Consider the following 17,415-nt stretch of genomic DNA (forward strand, 5'->3'; position numbering starts at 1 on the left):
TAAAATATATCAAGTCCACACCATTTTATGTTATAAATTTTTAAGAAAAATGGGGGAAAATAAGTAGTCCTCTGAGCTGGGAGAAAAAATTGCGTACTTAAGACGTACGCAACACTGCGTACGTCAGGAAGATTCAGAGAGTATGAGGGGCTATATCTGCGTTATATCCCCTGTACCTTCCGTGTAACCTACCTGCAACCTACAAATATATGAAAGAAGAATCACAAAACTTACTAGAATGTAGATATATGTTACAGATAAGTTATAAGGAGGTTACATGAGTATAACACAGATATAACTCATTAATATGCTATGAATAACATCTTTGATGCACGCAAGGATAAGTCAAAATTTTCAATTGAGCTAGTGGCAAATGAGCCCGTGCATAATACAGCCTACGTGGCACGGCGCACACCCGTCAAGCCACGCGCGCGCAGCGATCTGCGTCCTCTTTTATCCTTCGCCCCTTCTCAGCTCTTCTTCCGTTCAAATCGATGGCCATAAGTGTCACCGCTGCTCTCAGCTTCCTCAGTCTCTCTCCGAATTCCAAAATCCCAGCCCTAAAACTCACGAAACCCACTTCTCCCCTCCCCACTCTCTCTCCCCACACCCTCAATGCCACCCTCCCCTCATCCACGGCCGGCATCGCCATCGCTGCGGCCGCCTCAGCAACCGTTTTCTCGCTACCGGAATTTGTCCTCCCTCCGGATGCGCTCGCAGTTGGTGGCGAGTTCGGGATCCTCGAGGGGCGCACTTTCGCGCTCATACACCCGCTAGTGATGGGCGGCCTCTTCTTCTACACCGTTTGGACTGGATACCTTGGATGGCAATGGCGACGTATACGCACCATCCAGGAAGAGATTAACGAGCTCAAGAAGCAGGTCAAGTCACCTGTACCCGCCGCCGTCGCCGCTGGAGGTGTCGATATGGGCAGCCGTGAGCCGGCACCTCCGCCACAAACAGAGTCTTCCTCCGTGGAGCGGAAGATGTTGCTGCTTACTGAGGTAGGGATGAAGTTTATTTTCTTGCGTTCTGAAGGTGTTCGACGAAAGTTCTGTGCGAATTTCCTTTCTTTTATTCGTTGAATAGGAGAGGAAGGAGCTGTTGAAAGGCGGGTTTAGGGACCGACACTTTAATGCTGGATCAATATTGTTGGGGTTTGGTGTGTTTGAGGCCGTTGGAGGTGCAGTCAATACCTGGTTCCGGACTGGGAAGCTCTTTCCTGGGCCGCACCTATTTGCCGGAGCAGGTGATCGCTTAATACTCTTTATTTACATTATTCATTTTTGATATGCTGCTTTCGAAATTTTGAGCTGTCATTTATTTGCTTGATTGAGCCGCGGAGGATTGGAGTTTATTTAGAGCATGCTGAATTCAAGAGGAAATTGAAATTTCAGTTTTGACATGTAATCAAGTTTTAAGTTGAGTAAAAAAATGTTTGATTTACCGACATACCCCACAATTTTTATGTATTTTCACATTTTATATTTAAAATTTGATATTTACTTATCTAGCATTTTAGTTATACAATCACATCAAAAGGTATACATGAAAAAGTGTATTTTAGTTAGAAAAATAGTATTGTTGATATTTTTTATATGATGTTTAAAATTTGATATTATCTAAATAAATGTTAAATTCTAAGTGTTAGATTTACAAATACATATGAATTATGTGGTATGCTAAATTCATCTCCTCCAAAAAAAATAAATAAATTGAGGCTCTCTCTCTCTCTCTCTCTCTCTCTCTATATATATATATATATATTAAAAGTGGTCGGAGGATATGATACTAGCCCCCAACCACTCATGTGCTTAACCATTCGATCTCGCGCTGCAAGACAGATGAACACAGTCAGGCTCGAACCGGTGACCCCGGGGGACTTAGAACTAATTTGCAGATGCTAACCAAAGAGTTATGATGAGCTATATATATATATATATATATATATATATATCTGAGGGGTGGCCGGAAGTGTTGCCGGAACTATGTGGGGGACATCTGTAGAATCATATACTTTCAATTTTGCAAATATAATATTTGAAGCTTCTCTTGCTTTTTATTTATTTATTTGTTTTTTTTTGTGTGTGCGTGCATTCACAGAGATAGTCATGTTAACATGAATAAAATACGAAGGTAATAAAATCAATAACAACTTTTTTTAATTATTGTCATTACCTCTTACTTGCAAGTTAAATTTGCATTATTGCACTAACCATCTCTTACAAAGTTATCTCCTACAAAGTTAAACAAAGCATTGATATTGACGTGACAGCGCATAGAATTACTCAAGGAAAAGAGCTCTATAATAAATCTCACTTTTTTACTTAGAAAAGATACTTTTTTCTATTAGTCTCTGACTATTTTTAGTAATCAGCCTCTAAAGACATGAGAGAGTTAGAGAATTAAATATATACCCAAAATACTCTAAGAGTGAATTGGTTGGTTGGGTTCTAGACAAACTTAAATGTCCACAATGAGGTGTACCAACCTTTTGGTCTCAATGAAAGCTCAACTACTAGGCTCGTAGAAAACTTGCTAGAGGTAGTGTAAACTCACTAGGCTGACCAAGCTTAGTCACTGTGGCCCAAACATAGGAGATACTTAATGATTTCCACTACAAGAACCAACAAATTCTTCTTTGTTTAGTACTAATCTAACTTCACATGTTACACTCGTATATTTTACAGTGATTAATTAATTGATCTTGTTTTATACTTTTTACATGTGATATATTTTGTAGCCTTTCATATAGTGCTTAATACTTGGTCTCTGAGCGGGGTTACAATAAGTTGCCTTGCCCAAGTTGCTATTCTTGTGAGAACTCTATGGCATTTTCCCACAACTTGCTTCTCTGCTCTTTCTCTCTCTTTTTTGAAGTTGGGTTTTAGTGCAATCTACAAACAGACAAATCAAGATTTGACAATAAGGAAATATCTTGGTTTTTCTATTAATATATTTATGTCTCTTTCATAAGGAGGAGCTTTTTATCTACATATAGCCTCCACACTGCATGTAACTATCACCCCCCAACCTAATTTCTATATAAGGTGACAACCATAATCCTTAGGCATAATTGGAGTTTTTAATCCTCATTCCAAGGAAGAAAAGGTTGTTGTTGTTTTGGAGTCACAAACACTTTTTTGTTGAAATGTACTAATAATGAATTATGTTCCAATCTGCCCCTCATATAATCATCTTTCTCTTGTGATAGAAAACATCAAATCATCTTTTGCTGGCATCTTTGTTTCACTTTTTTCATGTGGATCTCTATTTTTTCTTCTTATTCCGTATATAAATTTTTTTGGAAAAAAAAGGAATGAGAAAAATACACAAGTGGAAAAGAATTATGAAAGGTGTGCTTGGCTCGGACATAAATAGAATACTATGGGTTGAATGTAATGGATGGCTAAGAGACATATAGGACATAGGAAGATGTTTTATCATTTAACATCTTTATCATGTGAATTTTTGTGGTGTAAGAAAGGTTACAAACAGCAACGACTACAACAACAAGTCTTTATCTCACTAAGTAGAGCTGGCTACATAGATCATTTTTCTTCATTTTCACCCGACCGCGTGTCATTTTTTCATTTAATTCTAATAAATTAAGATTATTTTTTATATGACATGGACAAGTCTTTTTAGGTCTACCTCTACCTTTCTCAACATAAGTCAAATCTAAAACACCTACTCTCTTAACTGGGTTGATGATGACTCTCTCTAATTTTCTCTGCCATTGGAGCTACTTCAACCCTTTCACATATAAATTCATTTCAAATTTTACTCTTAAGTGTAAAGACACTCATCCGCCTAAGCACTCTCATCTCAATAACATTTAATTTAATTTTATGCTTCTCTTTTACATGCCAACATATGTGCCATAAAGTATTTTTAGTCTCACCACTATCTTATAAAAATTTCCTTTATTCTAAGTGCTACTTTTTTATCTCGGAATATATAGGCCCTATGCATTCATCCACTTCAACAATCCAACTTGAATTCTACTAATAACACCCCATCTATATCACCATCACATTGATTGAACAATAGAACATTGAACAATAGACCCGAGATATCTAAAATCTCACTCCTTTTAATGAATTGGTCACCCATAATTACAACCCCACTACTAGATCTACCACTACTAACATTACATTCCATGTATTCAGTTTTAGATGTTCTCAAAAGAGAGCTTTTAAATTCTAAAGTTGATCTCCGTAATTTATATATTTATTTTTTAACTTTCTCTAGTCTTTTCCACAAAAAGGATGTAATAAAGGTTCAACATAAAAAAATAAGAGAGTTCAAATAATTGTTACAACACAATTTCATCAAGATTGGCATGCAATTGTTAATATATTGAGAAAACCATATAATAATGATATATTTTTCTTATTTATTACCATCGTTATTATAATAATGTGCCAGTATTCACAGATAAAATGGAACCATTTATGATATGGTTGAGCTCTTTAAGTCCATGCATTATGAAATTTGGCTATTTTCTCTCTCTTCCATGTATCGTGGCACTTCTCTTTTAATGTAGTATCTTCATTTCAAAATTTTTGAATAAGTAGCATTTTCTCTCTTATTTTTTTAATATCAGGCCCCTTATGCGAAAAAGAAAATTTAAAATTAGAAAAAGGTGACCAACGCTTGAATTATGGAAGAGCTATACAAATTTTTTCTCTTAAGCTGATGTAGAACAAAGGGGGATGTTTCATTTTTTATTATCTTTATCAAGGGAACATTTATGATGATCATTAACGACTCCACTTTGAAGATGAGAGATCAAAGAATTATTGCAACACAATTTTATCATCAAGAATGACATGCAATTATTCAACACAAATAGGATATTGATCACCACACATTTATCATATCTACATTCATGAGTATCATGTGTACAATCTTAAGTTGCCTTGCCCCAAATTACTACTCTATTGAGATCTATGGGGCATTTTCCCACTATTCACTTCTCTGCTCTTTTCTCTCTCTTTCTGTTAAGTAGGATTTTAGTGTGATCTACAAATAGACAAATCAAGATTTTGCAATTAGGCATAATTGGATTTTGTAATCTTCACTCTAATGAAGTAAAGCTTGTTGTTTTGAAGTCACGAACACTTCTTTGTTGAAGTTTACTAACAGTGAATTATTTGCCAAACAAGACCTCATATAATGATATCTTCCTTTATAGATGAAAACATCAAATCATCTTTTATTGGAATCTGTGTTACACTTTTTTCATGTGGATCTCTATTGATTCTTCTTATTCCATATATGAATTATTTGAGAAGAAGAAAAAAATGAGACAAACACACAAATAGAAAAGAGTTATAAAATGCTTGTGTGGCTAGGACATAAGTGGAATACTATGAATTGAAGGCAGGTGATGATGGAGAGAGATATGGAACCATGGAAGATGTTTTATCCTTTAACATCTTTATCAAGAGAATATCTGTGATGTAATAGATTTTATAAGCAACAAGAACAACAACAAGCCTTTATCCCACTAAGTGGGGTCGACTACATAAATCCTTTTCCTCCTTGGTATCTTATTGAGTGTCATGTTTTCATTTAATTCCAATAAATTAAGATTATTTTTTATATAATATGCCTAAATGTTTTTAGGTCTTCCTCTAACTTTCTTAACATAAGTCAAATCTAAAACATCTACTCTACTAACTGAGTCATCAGATGGTCGACATTTAATGGGAACAAATCATTGAAGGAAACTTTCTATGATCTTTTCTGCCATTGGAGCTACTTTAGTCCTTTCACGGATATATTCTTTTTGCATTTTGTCTCTAAGTGTAAAGCCACTCATTCACCTGAGCATTCTCATCTCAGTAATACTTAATTTTTTGCTTTTCTTTTATAGGCCAATATTCTATGCCATAAAGCATTACAGTTCTTACCATAGTCTTATAAAATTTTTCTTCAAGTTTAAGTGGTATTTTTTTATCATACAATAGACCTGATGCATTCCTTCACTTTAATCATCTAACTTGAAATCTACTAATAAAATCCCTATCTATACCACTATCACTTTGAACAATGAACGTGAGATATCTAAAATATTCACTCATTTTAATGACTTGATCATCCATAGTTACAACCCCACCACTAGATCTACTACTCTACTAAAATTACATTCAATGTAGTCAGTTTTAGTTCTACTGAAACGAGAACCTTTAGACTCTAAAGTTGACTTCTATAATTCAAGTGTTTCCTGAACTATCTTTCTAGTCCTGTCCACAAGATTGATGTAATAGAGGTTCAACAATTAAAATAAGAGAGATCAAATAATTGTTGCGACACAATTTCATCAAGGTTGCCATGCAATTGTTGAATATATTGAGGGAACCATATAGCAACGATATATGTTTCTTATTTATTTCCATCATCATTGTAAATAATATGTCAACATTCATAATTAAAATGGAACCATTTATGATATTTCTGAACCCTTTAAATCAATGCATTATGAAATTCGGCCACTTTCTCTCTCTTCCATGTATGGTGGCACCTCCTCTCTTTTAATGTAGTATCTTCATTGCAAGTATTTTGGATACGCATCATTTTCTCTCATTTTCTTAATTTTAGGCGCCTTATGAGTAAAAGAAATTTTAAAATAAGAAAGAGGTGACCAAGGCTTGAATTATGGAAGAGTTATACAAGTTTTTTCTCTTAAGTTGATGTAGAACAAAGGAGGGTGTTTCATCGTGTTTCATCCTTTAATATCTCAATAAAACATTTATGGTGATTAGTTATGACTCCACTTTGAAGATGAGAGATCAAATAGTTATTGTAACACAATTTTATCACCTAGAATGACATGCAATTATTCATCACAAAGAGGACATTGGTTACCGTATAATTATGATATGTGCTCATTATTTAATTCGATCATTACTTTCAAGCAAATATCTGCATTCACAATCAAAATGAAGCCGTTCACGCTATAAGTCAAAATCTTCAAGATCATGAATTAAGAAATTCAACCGTTTTCTCTCTTTTCTATATGTTAGCACCTTTACTCTCTTAAAATGGTATCCCATGCAAGGTTTCAGCCAAAGCATCATTCACACTCATTTCCTTAATTTAAGTTTTCTCATGAAGAAATGGAAATTTAAAATTCAAATGACGAGACCAAGGCTTGAATTATGGAGGGTTATATAAATGAAGCTTAGAGGCAATTTAAAATTTAAATCCTAAAATTATTTGGTTGGCCCCTTGAATGATAAAATTTGGAACATTCTTGCATCTCTATGCAAAGACTTGATTTTTGGAGGAATTACACAAATGAAGATTTAATTGGAACATTTAAATTCATAGAGCACATGGTTAACCATAAAATTAGTTTGTTTTATTGAAGTAATTATCATGAAATAACTATAAATATGTGGTATCATTTTATTAGAAAATAGCTTAGGTTGTATATTGTAGAATGCTTTTGACATTTTTTAAAGTAGAGCTTGGAAGCTCTCTCTTTTCGGGAACTTTGGTAAGTTGTCCATGACAAAATATTATATATATATATATATATCTATAGGCACATCTTCAAACCACACCTACTTTTATGGTGTCTATAATGAAAAACTCTATCAAATACCTTTTGTCAATATTAATCTCAATTTTTTTATTCAACCGAGTCAGGTAGTATGAGAATATTCTCGGGTAATGAGACTCGATTTATCCATCATCGTGGTTGACATTACATTCTCAAAATTGCCTTTATCATGATGAGCTTGCACACATTTCCCTTTATAGTACAACGAGTTGAAAAGGTGTTCTAACCACCAATTAACGCTTCGACTTGACTTGTTGAAGCTTTATAGTGTACTCCACTATCAATAAGCTTTTTTGATGTAAATAGTAAAGTCTCATAAAGATATCCTGCATAAGTGTCCACAGTTGCATTCATGTATCCATATTTTATCATGGTGTTATCTCCACTCTCCGCTAATCTGTTTCTTAAATGTCAAGCTTTGGCCTTCTTCCTTTGTTCCACTATGTCCAAGATCAACTCCTAAATGCCTTCATTGATCCATCTGATTAGTTCATGTTCATTCAACTGCAAATTAAGGTGAATAATTCTTCATTAAATATTTATACATTCTATACTCATGATTACCAAATTAATCATTGCTTTACTCCATAATCACTTCTTCATAAATAACTAGATGAGATTCCCCGCCATCCTTCATCAAGGTGCCTCAAGAGGTGAAACAAAGATAACTGAGTCTCAAGGGAATATATAGGGTCTTCTAACACAAAATAAAATTCTCTGCAAGACCAACCCGAACCCGAATTTGGCTAGTGGTTTTGTTAGATCAGAAATTCCAGTTATTTTTTTCAAAATAATAGTGCATGTGAGAATGTGTTTAGAATACCTATCTGCCATTTTCTTTGTTGTACTTTAACGGTAAAAACCACCATCCTTCATCAAGGTGCCTCAAGAGGTGAAACAAAGATAACTGAGTCTCAAGGGAATATATAGGGTCTTCTAACACAAAATAAAATTCTCTGCATGACCAACCCGAATTTGGCTAGTGGTTTTGTTAGATCAGAAATTCCAGTTATTTTTTTCAAAATAATAGTGCATGTGAGAATGTGTTTAGAATCACCTGTCTGCCATTTTCTTTGTTGTACTTTAACGGTAAAAATTCTTAGGCAAAAATAGCACATCTCTGCAAACATATAAACGTCAATAACTGTTATGGTGTGGAGCCAAAGCAACCCGAGTAGCTGTGAAGTTGGCACATATGCGCCCACCATATGGGCACGACACAGAAAAGCCAATGCATATGCACTGGCTATTTAGTGCATATGCACCCACATATCGTGGGCACAGTGAAGTTGGCGCATAGGCGCCAACCTTTGGGGGTCTAAGCGCCCAACTTAAACGTTGCGCGACAGAATGCTTGATGCATATGCGCCAGATGCAGTTTCACACGGGTTTTAGTTTTAAGTCCAAATTCAAGCGACGTAAGTAATAGGGCATGGAGTTTCTTCCTGTGTGTTCTTTGACAAACATTCCAGTGAAGGTAAGAAGAGTCAAAGAGGTGGATTTCGGTGATTCAGCGTGATTTTTGTGTTGGATAGGAGAGGGAAGATAGTGAAGCAAGTCCTGTAAGTTTCTTTGTGTAGAGAAAAAACAATTGTGAGTTCATTGTAAAAAATTTATGAATTTCATAGTGAAATTTTAGGTGATTTGGCTCCGTGGTTTTTTCCCATTCATGGGTTTTTCCAGGTAAAATTTTCGTGAGCATTTCTTGTTGTTTTGATTATGTTTTATATTTAATTCTTTGTTCTGGTTTTCTCGAATTCGTGTGATCATTTTATTCTGCTGTGTGGTTTAGTTTCTAATTGATCCTAAATCCCGGTGAAGTTGAGAATTATTTCTTGATATTTCCTATCAAACTGGCATCAAAGCGGGGTTCGATTCGAGTGGGAGCAATGACCGAAGAATCAAGTTTCAAAGTGGAGATGCTCAGGGACAAACTTCACTTTCTGGAAGATGCAGGTGTAGGATTTGTTATATCATTAAAAATTATATTTTCCACTACAAAGAATCACAAGAAAGCCCAAGTCTATGCCTGTGGAGGAATCAGAAGTGTTGGATCGAACAACATTGGATCTAATCTGGTTATCACTTTTATCATATGTTGCGTTCAACATTGTGAATGCGAAAACTATGATGGATCTCATGGTGGCACTGGGCAAGATGTACGAAAAACCTTCTGCTTCTAATAAGGTTTTTTTCTGATGAAGAAGTTATTTAATATGAGGATGGTGGAAGATGGTGCAGTGACAGAATATTTCAATAACTTCAACACAGTGACGAGCCAGTTGTTTTGTGGGGATCAAGTTTGAGGATGAGGTTAGAGCACTGACGATACTATCTTCATTGCTGGACAACTAGGATGGTTTGGTAACGACAGTGAGTAATTCTTTAGAGACTTCAAAGTTAAACTTCAATGATATCGTGAGTCTAATGTTGAATGAAAAAGTTCGCAGAAAAGGTGAATGGTGGATCTTTAGGTTTTGCGTTGAATGCTTATAAAAAGAGAATGAAACTAGACAGGAATATTAACAGAGGCAGATCTAAGTCCAAAAATGGAAAACCCAAGTCAAGCAGAGGATAATGCTGGAACTATGGTAAGAATGAGCATTTCAAGAAGGACTGCAAAACTCCTAGGAAAGTTGGTGGTGGAGGATAGGAAAGTAGTTTTTGTACTAATGTCTCCACTGGTGAAATCCAAAATGACTCCTTGGTGTTGTCCCTAACCAACACTCAATCTTTGATAGTGGATTTAGGTGAAATTAAAGAAATCGAAGTTAGTGCATGCTGATGTATGGGGTCTTACTCCAGTTCAGTCCATTGGAGATTCTTGCTATTTTGGCATATGTTCATTGATGATCACACGAAAAAGATGAGTTTGTTTCTTAAAGCAAAAATCTGATGTATATGAAATATTTAATAAGTGGAAGGCTATGCTAGAAAATGAGACATGCTTGAAGTTGAAGTATCTCAGATCAGATAATAAAAAACGTGTATCGTGATCAAGAGTTCACAAATTTCTGTGCTACAGAATGAGTCAGGCATGAGTTCACTGTTCCAAGGACAACGCAGCAGAATGTAGTTGAGCGCATTAATAGAATAATCACGGAGCATGCTAAGAGGATGAGTCTGCATGTTGGCTTTAGCAGAATGATGTAGTTGAGCGCATTAATAGAATAATCATGGAGCATGCTAAGAGGATGAGTCTGCATGTTGGCTTGCCAAAACAATTTTGGGTTGAAGCAGTAAATATTGCAATTTATGTAATTAACTGTAGTACATCAGCACCTTTGGAGGAAGGATTACCTGTAAAAGCCTGGAGTGACAAAAAATATATGCCTATCTCATTAAAGAGTATTTGGGTGTTTTGCATACGTGCATGCTGATGCAGGGTCCAAGATGAAGCTGACTTGAAATCTGTTAAGTGCACCTTCATTGGATATATAACTCAGATGAATTTGGGTAAAGTTTTGGTATTATCAGAATCACAAATTCATTAAGAGCTGAGATGTCATTTTCAATGAAATGGAGGTGTACAAAGATAGTGTCATAACTCAGGTGAGATAGAAGATACTGGTGATCAGGAGGATAGAGAAAGAAGTGCTCAGCCAGAAGGAGCATTAGAAGTTTCTCAGTTACCTATTACAGAAGCCAAAACATCCAGAAGAGTAATACGACCAGTACACATGTATTCTTCTTCTTTTCTCTATTTGTTGTTAACGGATAGTGGTGAAACAAAGTGCTTTGAAATGGCTACTCAAGGAGTGAGAGATTTCCATGGATGAAGAAATACAATCTTTGGAGTCAAATCAGATTTGGAATTTAACGGTACTATCAAATGACAAAAGAGCACTACACAACAAGTGAGTCTCCAGATTAAAAGAGGAGTCAGATGGTGGCAAGCTTTATAAGGCAAGACTTGTTGTGAACGGTTTCCAGCAGCGGAAAGGAGTGGATTGCACAAATATCTTCTCCCCAGTGGTGAAGATGACTGTTAGAGTTATGCTGAGTCTGGCAGCAGAAAAAGATCTACATTTGGAGCAGATAGATGTAAAAACAGCTTTCTTATATGGAGATCTGAAGGAGGAGCTATAGATGGTGCAACCACAAGGTTACAAGGTTTCAGACAAAGAAGGTTTGGTCTACAGATTGAAGAAGAGTCTCTATGGCTTGAAGTAAATCCTGAGATAGTGGTACAAAATGTTTGACAGGTTCATGTCAGATAATGAGTACCTGAAGTGTCAAGTTGACCATTGTTGCTTCATCAAACACTTCAATAACAATTATATTTTGCTTATTTTGTATGTGGATGACTTGCTAATTATAGGGGCATATATGGAGATAACAGGGACCTGAAGAAACAATTATCAAGTTCGGTTTGAGATAAGGATTTTGGTCCAACCAGAAAGATTCTCATGATGAGATCAACAGGGACAGGAATGTAGGAACACTGAAGTTGTCTCGGGCGGAGTATTTTGAGAAGATGTTACAGAGTTTCAACATGAGTGGGGCGTAACCAGTTAGCGCTCCCTTAGGTAGTCACTTCAAACTATCTCAAGAGCTATCGCCTAACTCTGAGCGGAGCAAACACAAATGGAGAGAACTCCGTATGCTTCAGCTGTTGGAATTTTGATGTATGCGATGATTTGTACCAGACCAGATATTGCATATGCATTGAGAGTAGTCAGCAAGTACATGGGCAATCCAGGTAGGCATCATTAAGAGGGGATAAAGTGGGTTCTTAAGTATTTGAGGGGAACAGTCAATATGACACTTTGCTATGGAAGTGCAGGGATCATTCTACAAGGATTTTAGATTTAGATATGACAAGAGATGTGGATAGGAGTACAAAGAGATATATCTTTACACTGGGGAATACAATGATGAGTTGGGCTTCCAGGTTACAGAAGATCGTTGCACTTTCAACTATGAAGACCGAATATATTGCTATCACTGAGGCTAACAAGGAGATGATATGACTACATAGTTTTATGACATAATTGGGCAAAGAGCAGGAGATTTAAAAACTCTACAGTGACAGTATGAGTGTGATCCATCTTGCTTAGAATGCTGCTTTTCATGCCAGGACGAAACACATTCACATGAGTTATCATTTTATTCGCTCTCTTCTTGAAGTTGAGCAGTTGTTCATGGAGAAGACACACACAGCTCAAAATCCATTGGATATATCTTCTTGAAATTGAAGCTACACTTGATTTTTGTTGGGTTTCATGAAGGTTGAGATCAGGGGTGAGCCACACTACGTACGTGACCATGGTACGTTACTATGAAGGTAATTCAGATAAAGGTGCAGGTACAGAGGACTGGTGCTCGATGCTATCATCTCTAAGTGGGAGATTGTTATGATGTGAGGCCAAAGCAGTCCAAGCAACAGAGAAGTTGGCACACATGCGCCAGCTTATGGGCGCATATGCGCCCACCATATGAGCTCGACAACAGAAAAGCCGACACATATGCACCACCTATTTGGCGTATATGCGCTCACTTATCGTGGGCACAATGAAGTTGGCGCATAGGCACAAGCCTTTGGGCGCCTAAGCACCCAACTTAGGCGTTGCGCGACAAAAAGCTTGGCACACATGCGCCATGGACAGTTTCACAAAATTTTTGGCTTTAAGTTCAAATTCAAGCAGCGTAAGTAATATGAGTTGGGGTTTCTTCCTATGTGTTCTTCGACAAGCATACTGGTGAAGGTGATAAGAGTCGAAGAGGTGGATTTCAGTGATCCAACGTGATTTTTGCTTCAGATCAGAGAGAGAAGATTGTGGAGTAAATCCTGTAAATTTCTTTACGTAGAGAAAAAAACTAGTGTGAGTTCTTTGTAAAAACATTCTAAATTTCATAGCGGAATTTTTGGCGGTGTGGCTCTGTGTTTTTTTCCGTTTCTCGGATTTTTTCACATAAAATTCTCCTATGCATTTTTGGTTGCTTTGATTGTGCTTTCTATTTAATTTTTTGTTCCAGTTTCCTTGAATTGGTGCTATTCTATTATTCCGCGGTGTGATTTAGTTTCCATGGTTTGAAGTTGAGAATTGTTTCTTGATATTTCCTATCAATAACAAATTAGGAACTGCCATATCTAATGCTTTCCAAAGGCTACAACTGGGTATTTTAAATGGCCAATTTGGCTCGGACATAAAGAGATTTAAGTCCTCTAACTATGGTTATAGTAAGATTTGGTTAATAGTTGTTGATTCGGATTGCAACTTGAATTGTACTCAACTCCGGATTTCATGTGGGCTGGAATTTAAGCTAAGATTGACAATAACATGCTACATTGATGGGATTGCTCAAATTCTTAGAATTTACTTTGTATATTGTGGTTTAACATGACATGATGATGCAGTTTTTTAATAATGCTAGAGAACATAGTTATCTGATACTCATTGTTTAATTCCTTGAGTTAGCGCTATCAATCCGCTGGTGGTAATCAATTTTTTTTGGGGCACTTTAATAAAATTTGTTTGCTCTTCATAACATGCCAGCGTTCGGTATAATGCAAATTAGTTACATGCTGACACTGTAATGGTAATGTATATGCATGATACTACATTATTGTCAGAACAATTTTTCCCTACGTACTTTTGGTATAGAATTATATCCAGGTATGGCTTAAACATATATCCTATATGTTTAATCAGTTATCACAGTAATCCATTAATTTTTATGATTAAAAATACACCTCAGTGATCCAGACCATCCTTTTCATGGTTTCTCTTATATTCCTCTTTCTTCGTCCTGCTTTAATTGTAAACAGATGTTAGTTCGAAGATAAAATGTAAGATACAACGTTTTATTAAAATATTTTGTAACAAGATATATAATTATTTATAAATTGCTAAATTTATGATTAAGAAGTTCTTAAAGCGGATATCAAAAGTTTGGTACATGCTAGTAAGGACGCTCCTTCATTGAGACAGAAGTGTTTTAAATTGCTTCCATTAAGTTTTTTCAAGATGCATTGGCAAGGATATACTAATTTTCTTAGCTTATAAAATTTTGTGGCATATTTATGTTTGAGATATAAAACTATTTATAGCTAGCCAGATATGTAGCTAAAAACTGTTAGAACGAGCTGGTATACAGGGTAAGAGTTTGCTTCATACTATAAAACAATGTCTCTATTTCATTGTTTTCAATACAGTTTGAAATTTAGATAAGAAAATTTTGCGTGATATGTATTGATATGCTTTTAGAATACCAAAGGCTTATGAAAATTGTATTTTCTAAGTTTTAGTATAGATATATGCTCACGAATGATGAAACTATCAATTCTCTTCCTTATGCTGTTGGTATTACTGCACCTGATCTCTGAGATCTATCATTATATATTGTAGAGTGTAGTTATGAATGAAATGAATAGTAGATCATCAGTTTTACCTAGAGTTTGTGTGATTGCCTGATGTTAGAAACCATATTTTAAGAAATGGGTAAGCTCATTAAATCTATCATTTATATTGATGCATCGAAACACCAACATTAACTTCATAGTCTACAAACCTTGTCAAAATGCCTTCAAAAGTGATAATTTTCATCTCTCAAAATAAATTAAAATAAAGGCATCAGTTTCTAAAGCAGATTTTCTGTTTACCAGCAACCACATGAGCCCTTACTTTATTGGTTTGTTGGTTTTTGATACATAACATTTGTGTGGCTGATTTGTAAGGTTGATTTGTAGGGATCACGACCTTATGGGCGCTGGCAGCAGCACTTGTTCCTCAGATGCAGAAGGGAAATGAAACAGCCAGAAATCTGCACATTGCATTGAACGCATTGAATGTTCTGCTCTTTATATGGCAGATTCCCACTGGTATTGAAATTGTTTACAAAGTGTTTGAATTCACTAATTGGCCCTGATTTCTGCATTACTCTGTCTTCTTCTTACTGGCTTATGACTTTATTATTCTGTTCTTCTTCCCATAGATTTCATATGCTTATCACATGATGCTTGCCAACCATGTATCTTCTTATAAGATAGCATTGGTCATGGTCATTAAATACTGCTTGATGTATATATACGGAACTCCTGAATAGTTAAATATCAAGCTTGGAAGGTCTGGTTGCTGGTAAATATAATGTATGTTCTAAAATGGATTTAATTTTTATAGTTTTTTCCCATCTCTGCCTTACCAATTTTTCACACGTGCTCTTTTATTGATAGCCTGCTAGCCTACTCAGACCGTTATACTTTCTTTAGCCTTTCTCCTCCCTTTTTGATTCTTTGGTGCCCTGCAAACCCTAATTCATGGATCTTAATTGGATGGCCACTTTTAACCACCCATGTGGTTTTTTTTTTTTTTTTTTTTTTTTTTTTTTTTTCCTGTAAATTGACGGAGGCCTAATATTGAATTTGATATAGAATACAAGTGGGTCATGCAAATATTAAATTTCTTGCGTAATTTAATAATTTGCTAGAATGTATGTAAGTGAGAAAAATGCTGCTGAAAATGTAAATTATAAGGCAGCAGCATATTGGCAATACATTTCTCTCTAGTTCTTGTATATGGAGAAAAGGATTGTAATTAAGCCATGTTGAGTATGTCATGATTTGGACTTAGTTTGGTCGACTCATAAGTTATTCATGTTCAGTTTGAGCTTGAGAGGAGCTTTCCCATATATATTTATTTATAGTTTGTTTATAATTTTTAATGTTTATACTTGGTTTATATTTGACTTGTTTGTATAAATTAAAAGACAGAATTCAAATGAGTACCTAATTTTTCATATAAAATTAAAACTTTTATTGTGCATGATTTTTCATATAAAATTAGTAAATAAATTAAGATTTAAATGAGTGTTTGAATTTTTATATAAAGTTATTAACAAATGATTTTATGAATCTAATAAACAATTGAATAAATTTCAAATTTTATTTAATTAGCCTATATTAAGTAAATAAAATAATATATAAGTTATGAGTATTTTTTTAATCAAATGGAATAATTAAGTACTAACACATTTGTTCATTGAAATAAAAAAAAATATTGCAGTAAAATTATATACATATTGATATTAAATTATGATATACTACTATTAAATAAGTTTAAATTAATATAATTTTATTTAAATAATATCTCATTACAAGTAATAGATCATTTAACAAATTGCTTGATTAACAAAAAATGAGTTTTTAGCGAACTATAACGAACGCATTGGAATATCTCCAAATTTGATAATTTAAGCTCTGAGTTCTTAAAAGAAGTTCAAATTTATTTATTTATTATTTTGAATAAATATGATAAAGTATTAATGAGATGAGTTTGAGTTGTTCATCAAGCGCATTGATTCATGTACAACCCAAATAAAGATCAACCCTTAAAATTATTTGAGAGAATTTTGCTTTGAAAAAAATTTGAGAGAGGTCTTGAGAAAATTTCATCATATTTTTCTTCATTTTTTAATTTTTATGGAAACAAATAATACTTCAAAAATCATAATAAAATCAATTTTAAAAAAAAAGTTTTTCATCAAACATATGCACTCATATGCACTCATATTTACAAATTTCAATGAATATATTGGAATAAAAATTTGGTCCAAATTAGTTAACCATAAAATAATTTCTTAGAATTGTAAATTTTTTTTATAATTATATAATTTTTTTAAATGAGATAGCTACATACATACTAAACAATTCTTACATGTTTACATATCGAACCCCAAAAATTTCATATTTATATGCAAACTACTCGAATCATTTAGATGACATATAAAATACCACTATTGCATACTATTTAAAGGTGAAATGCACGTTTTCATGGATAGATTCATGACACCAAAGTATTATAAATATAAATATAAAGCTCAAGTGTCAGATATGTAAA

At 34.6% G+C, this 17,415-nt stretch overlaps 1 protein-coding gene across 1 annotated transcript; it reads left to right on the forward strand.

Moving 5' to 3' along the window:
* Positions 1-398: 398 nt before the first annotated feature.
* LOC110018846 lies at positions 399-15,709 on the forward strand. The gene is made up of 3 exons (XM_020716304.1): positions 399-1,004; positions 1,090-1,249; positions 15,270-15,709. The coding sequence occupies exons 1-3, from the start codon at positions 495-497 to the stop codon at positions 15,446-15,448; spliced, it is 849 nt and encodes a 282-aa protein (XP_020571963.1). The 5' UTR covers positions 399-494; the 3' UTR covers positions 15,449-15,709.
* Positions 15,710-17,415: the final 1,706 nt, after the last annotated feature.

This window comes from Phalaenopsis equestris, unplaced genomic scaffold (genome assembly GCF_001263595.1).
Source record: "Phalaenopsis equestris unplaced genomic scaffold, ASM126359v1 Scaffold000036, whole genome shotgun sequence".
NCBI lineage: Eukaryota > Viridiplantae > Streptophyta > Magnoliopsida > Asparagales > Orchidaceae > Phalaenopsis > Phalaenopsis equestris.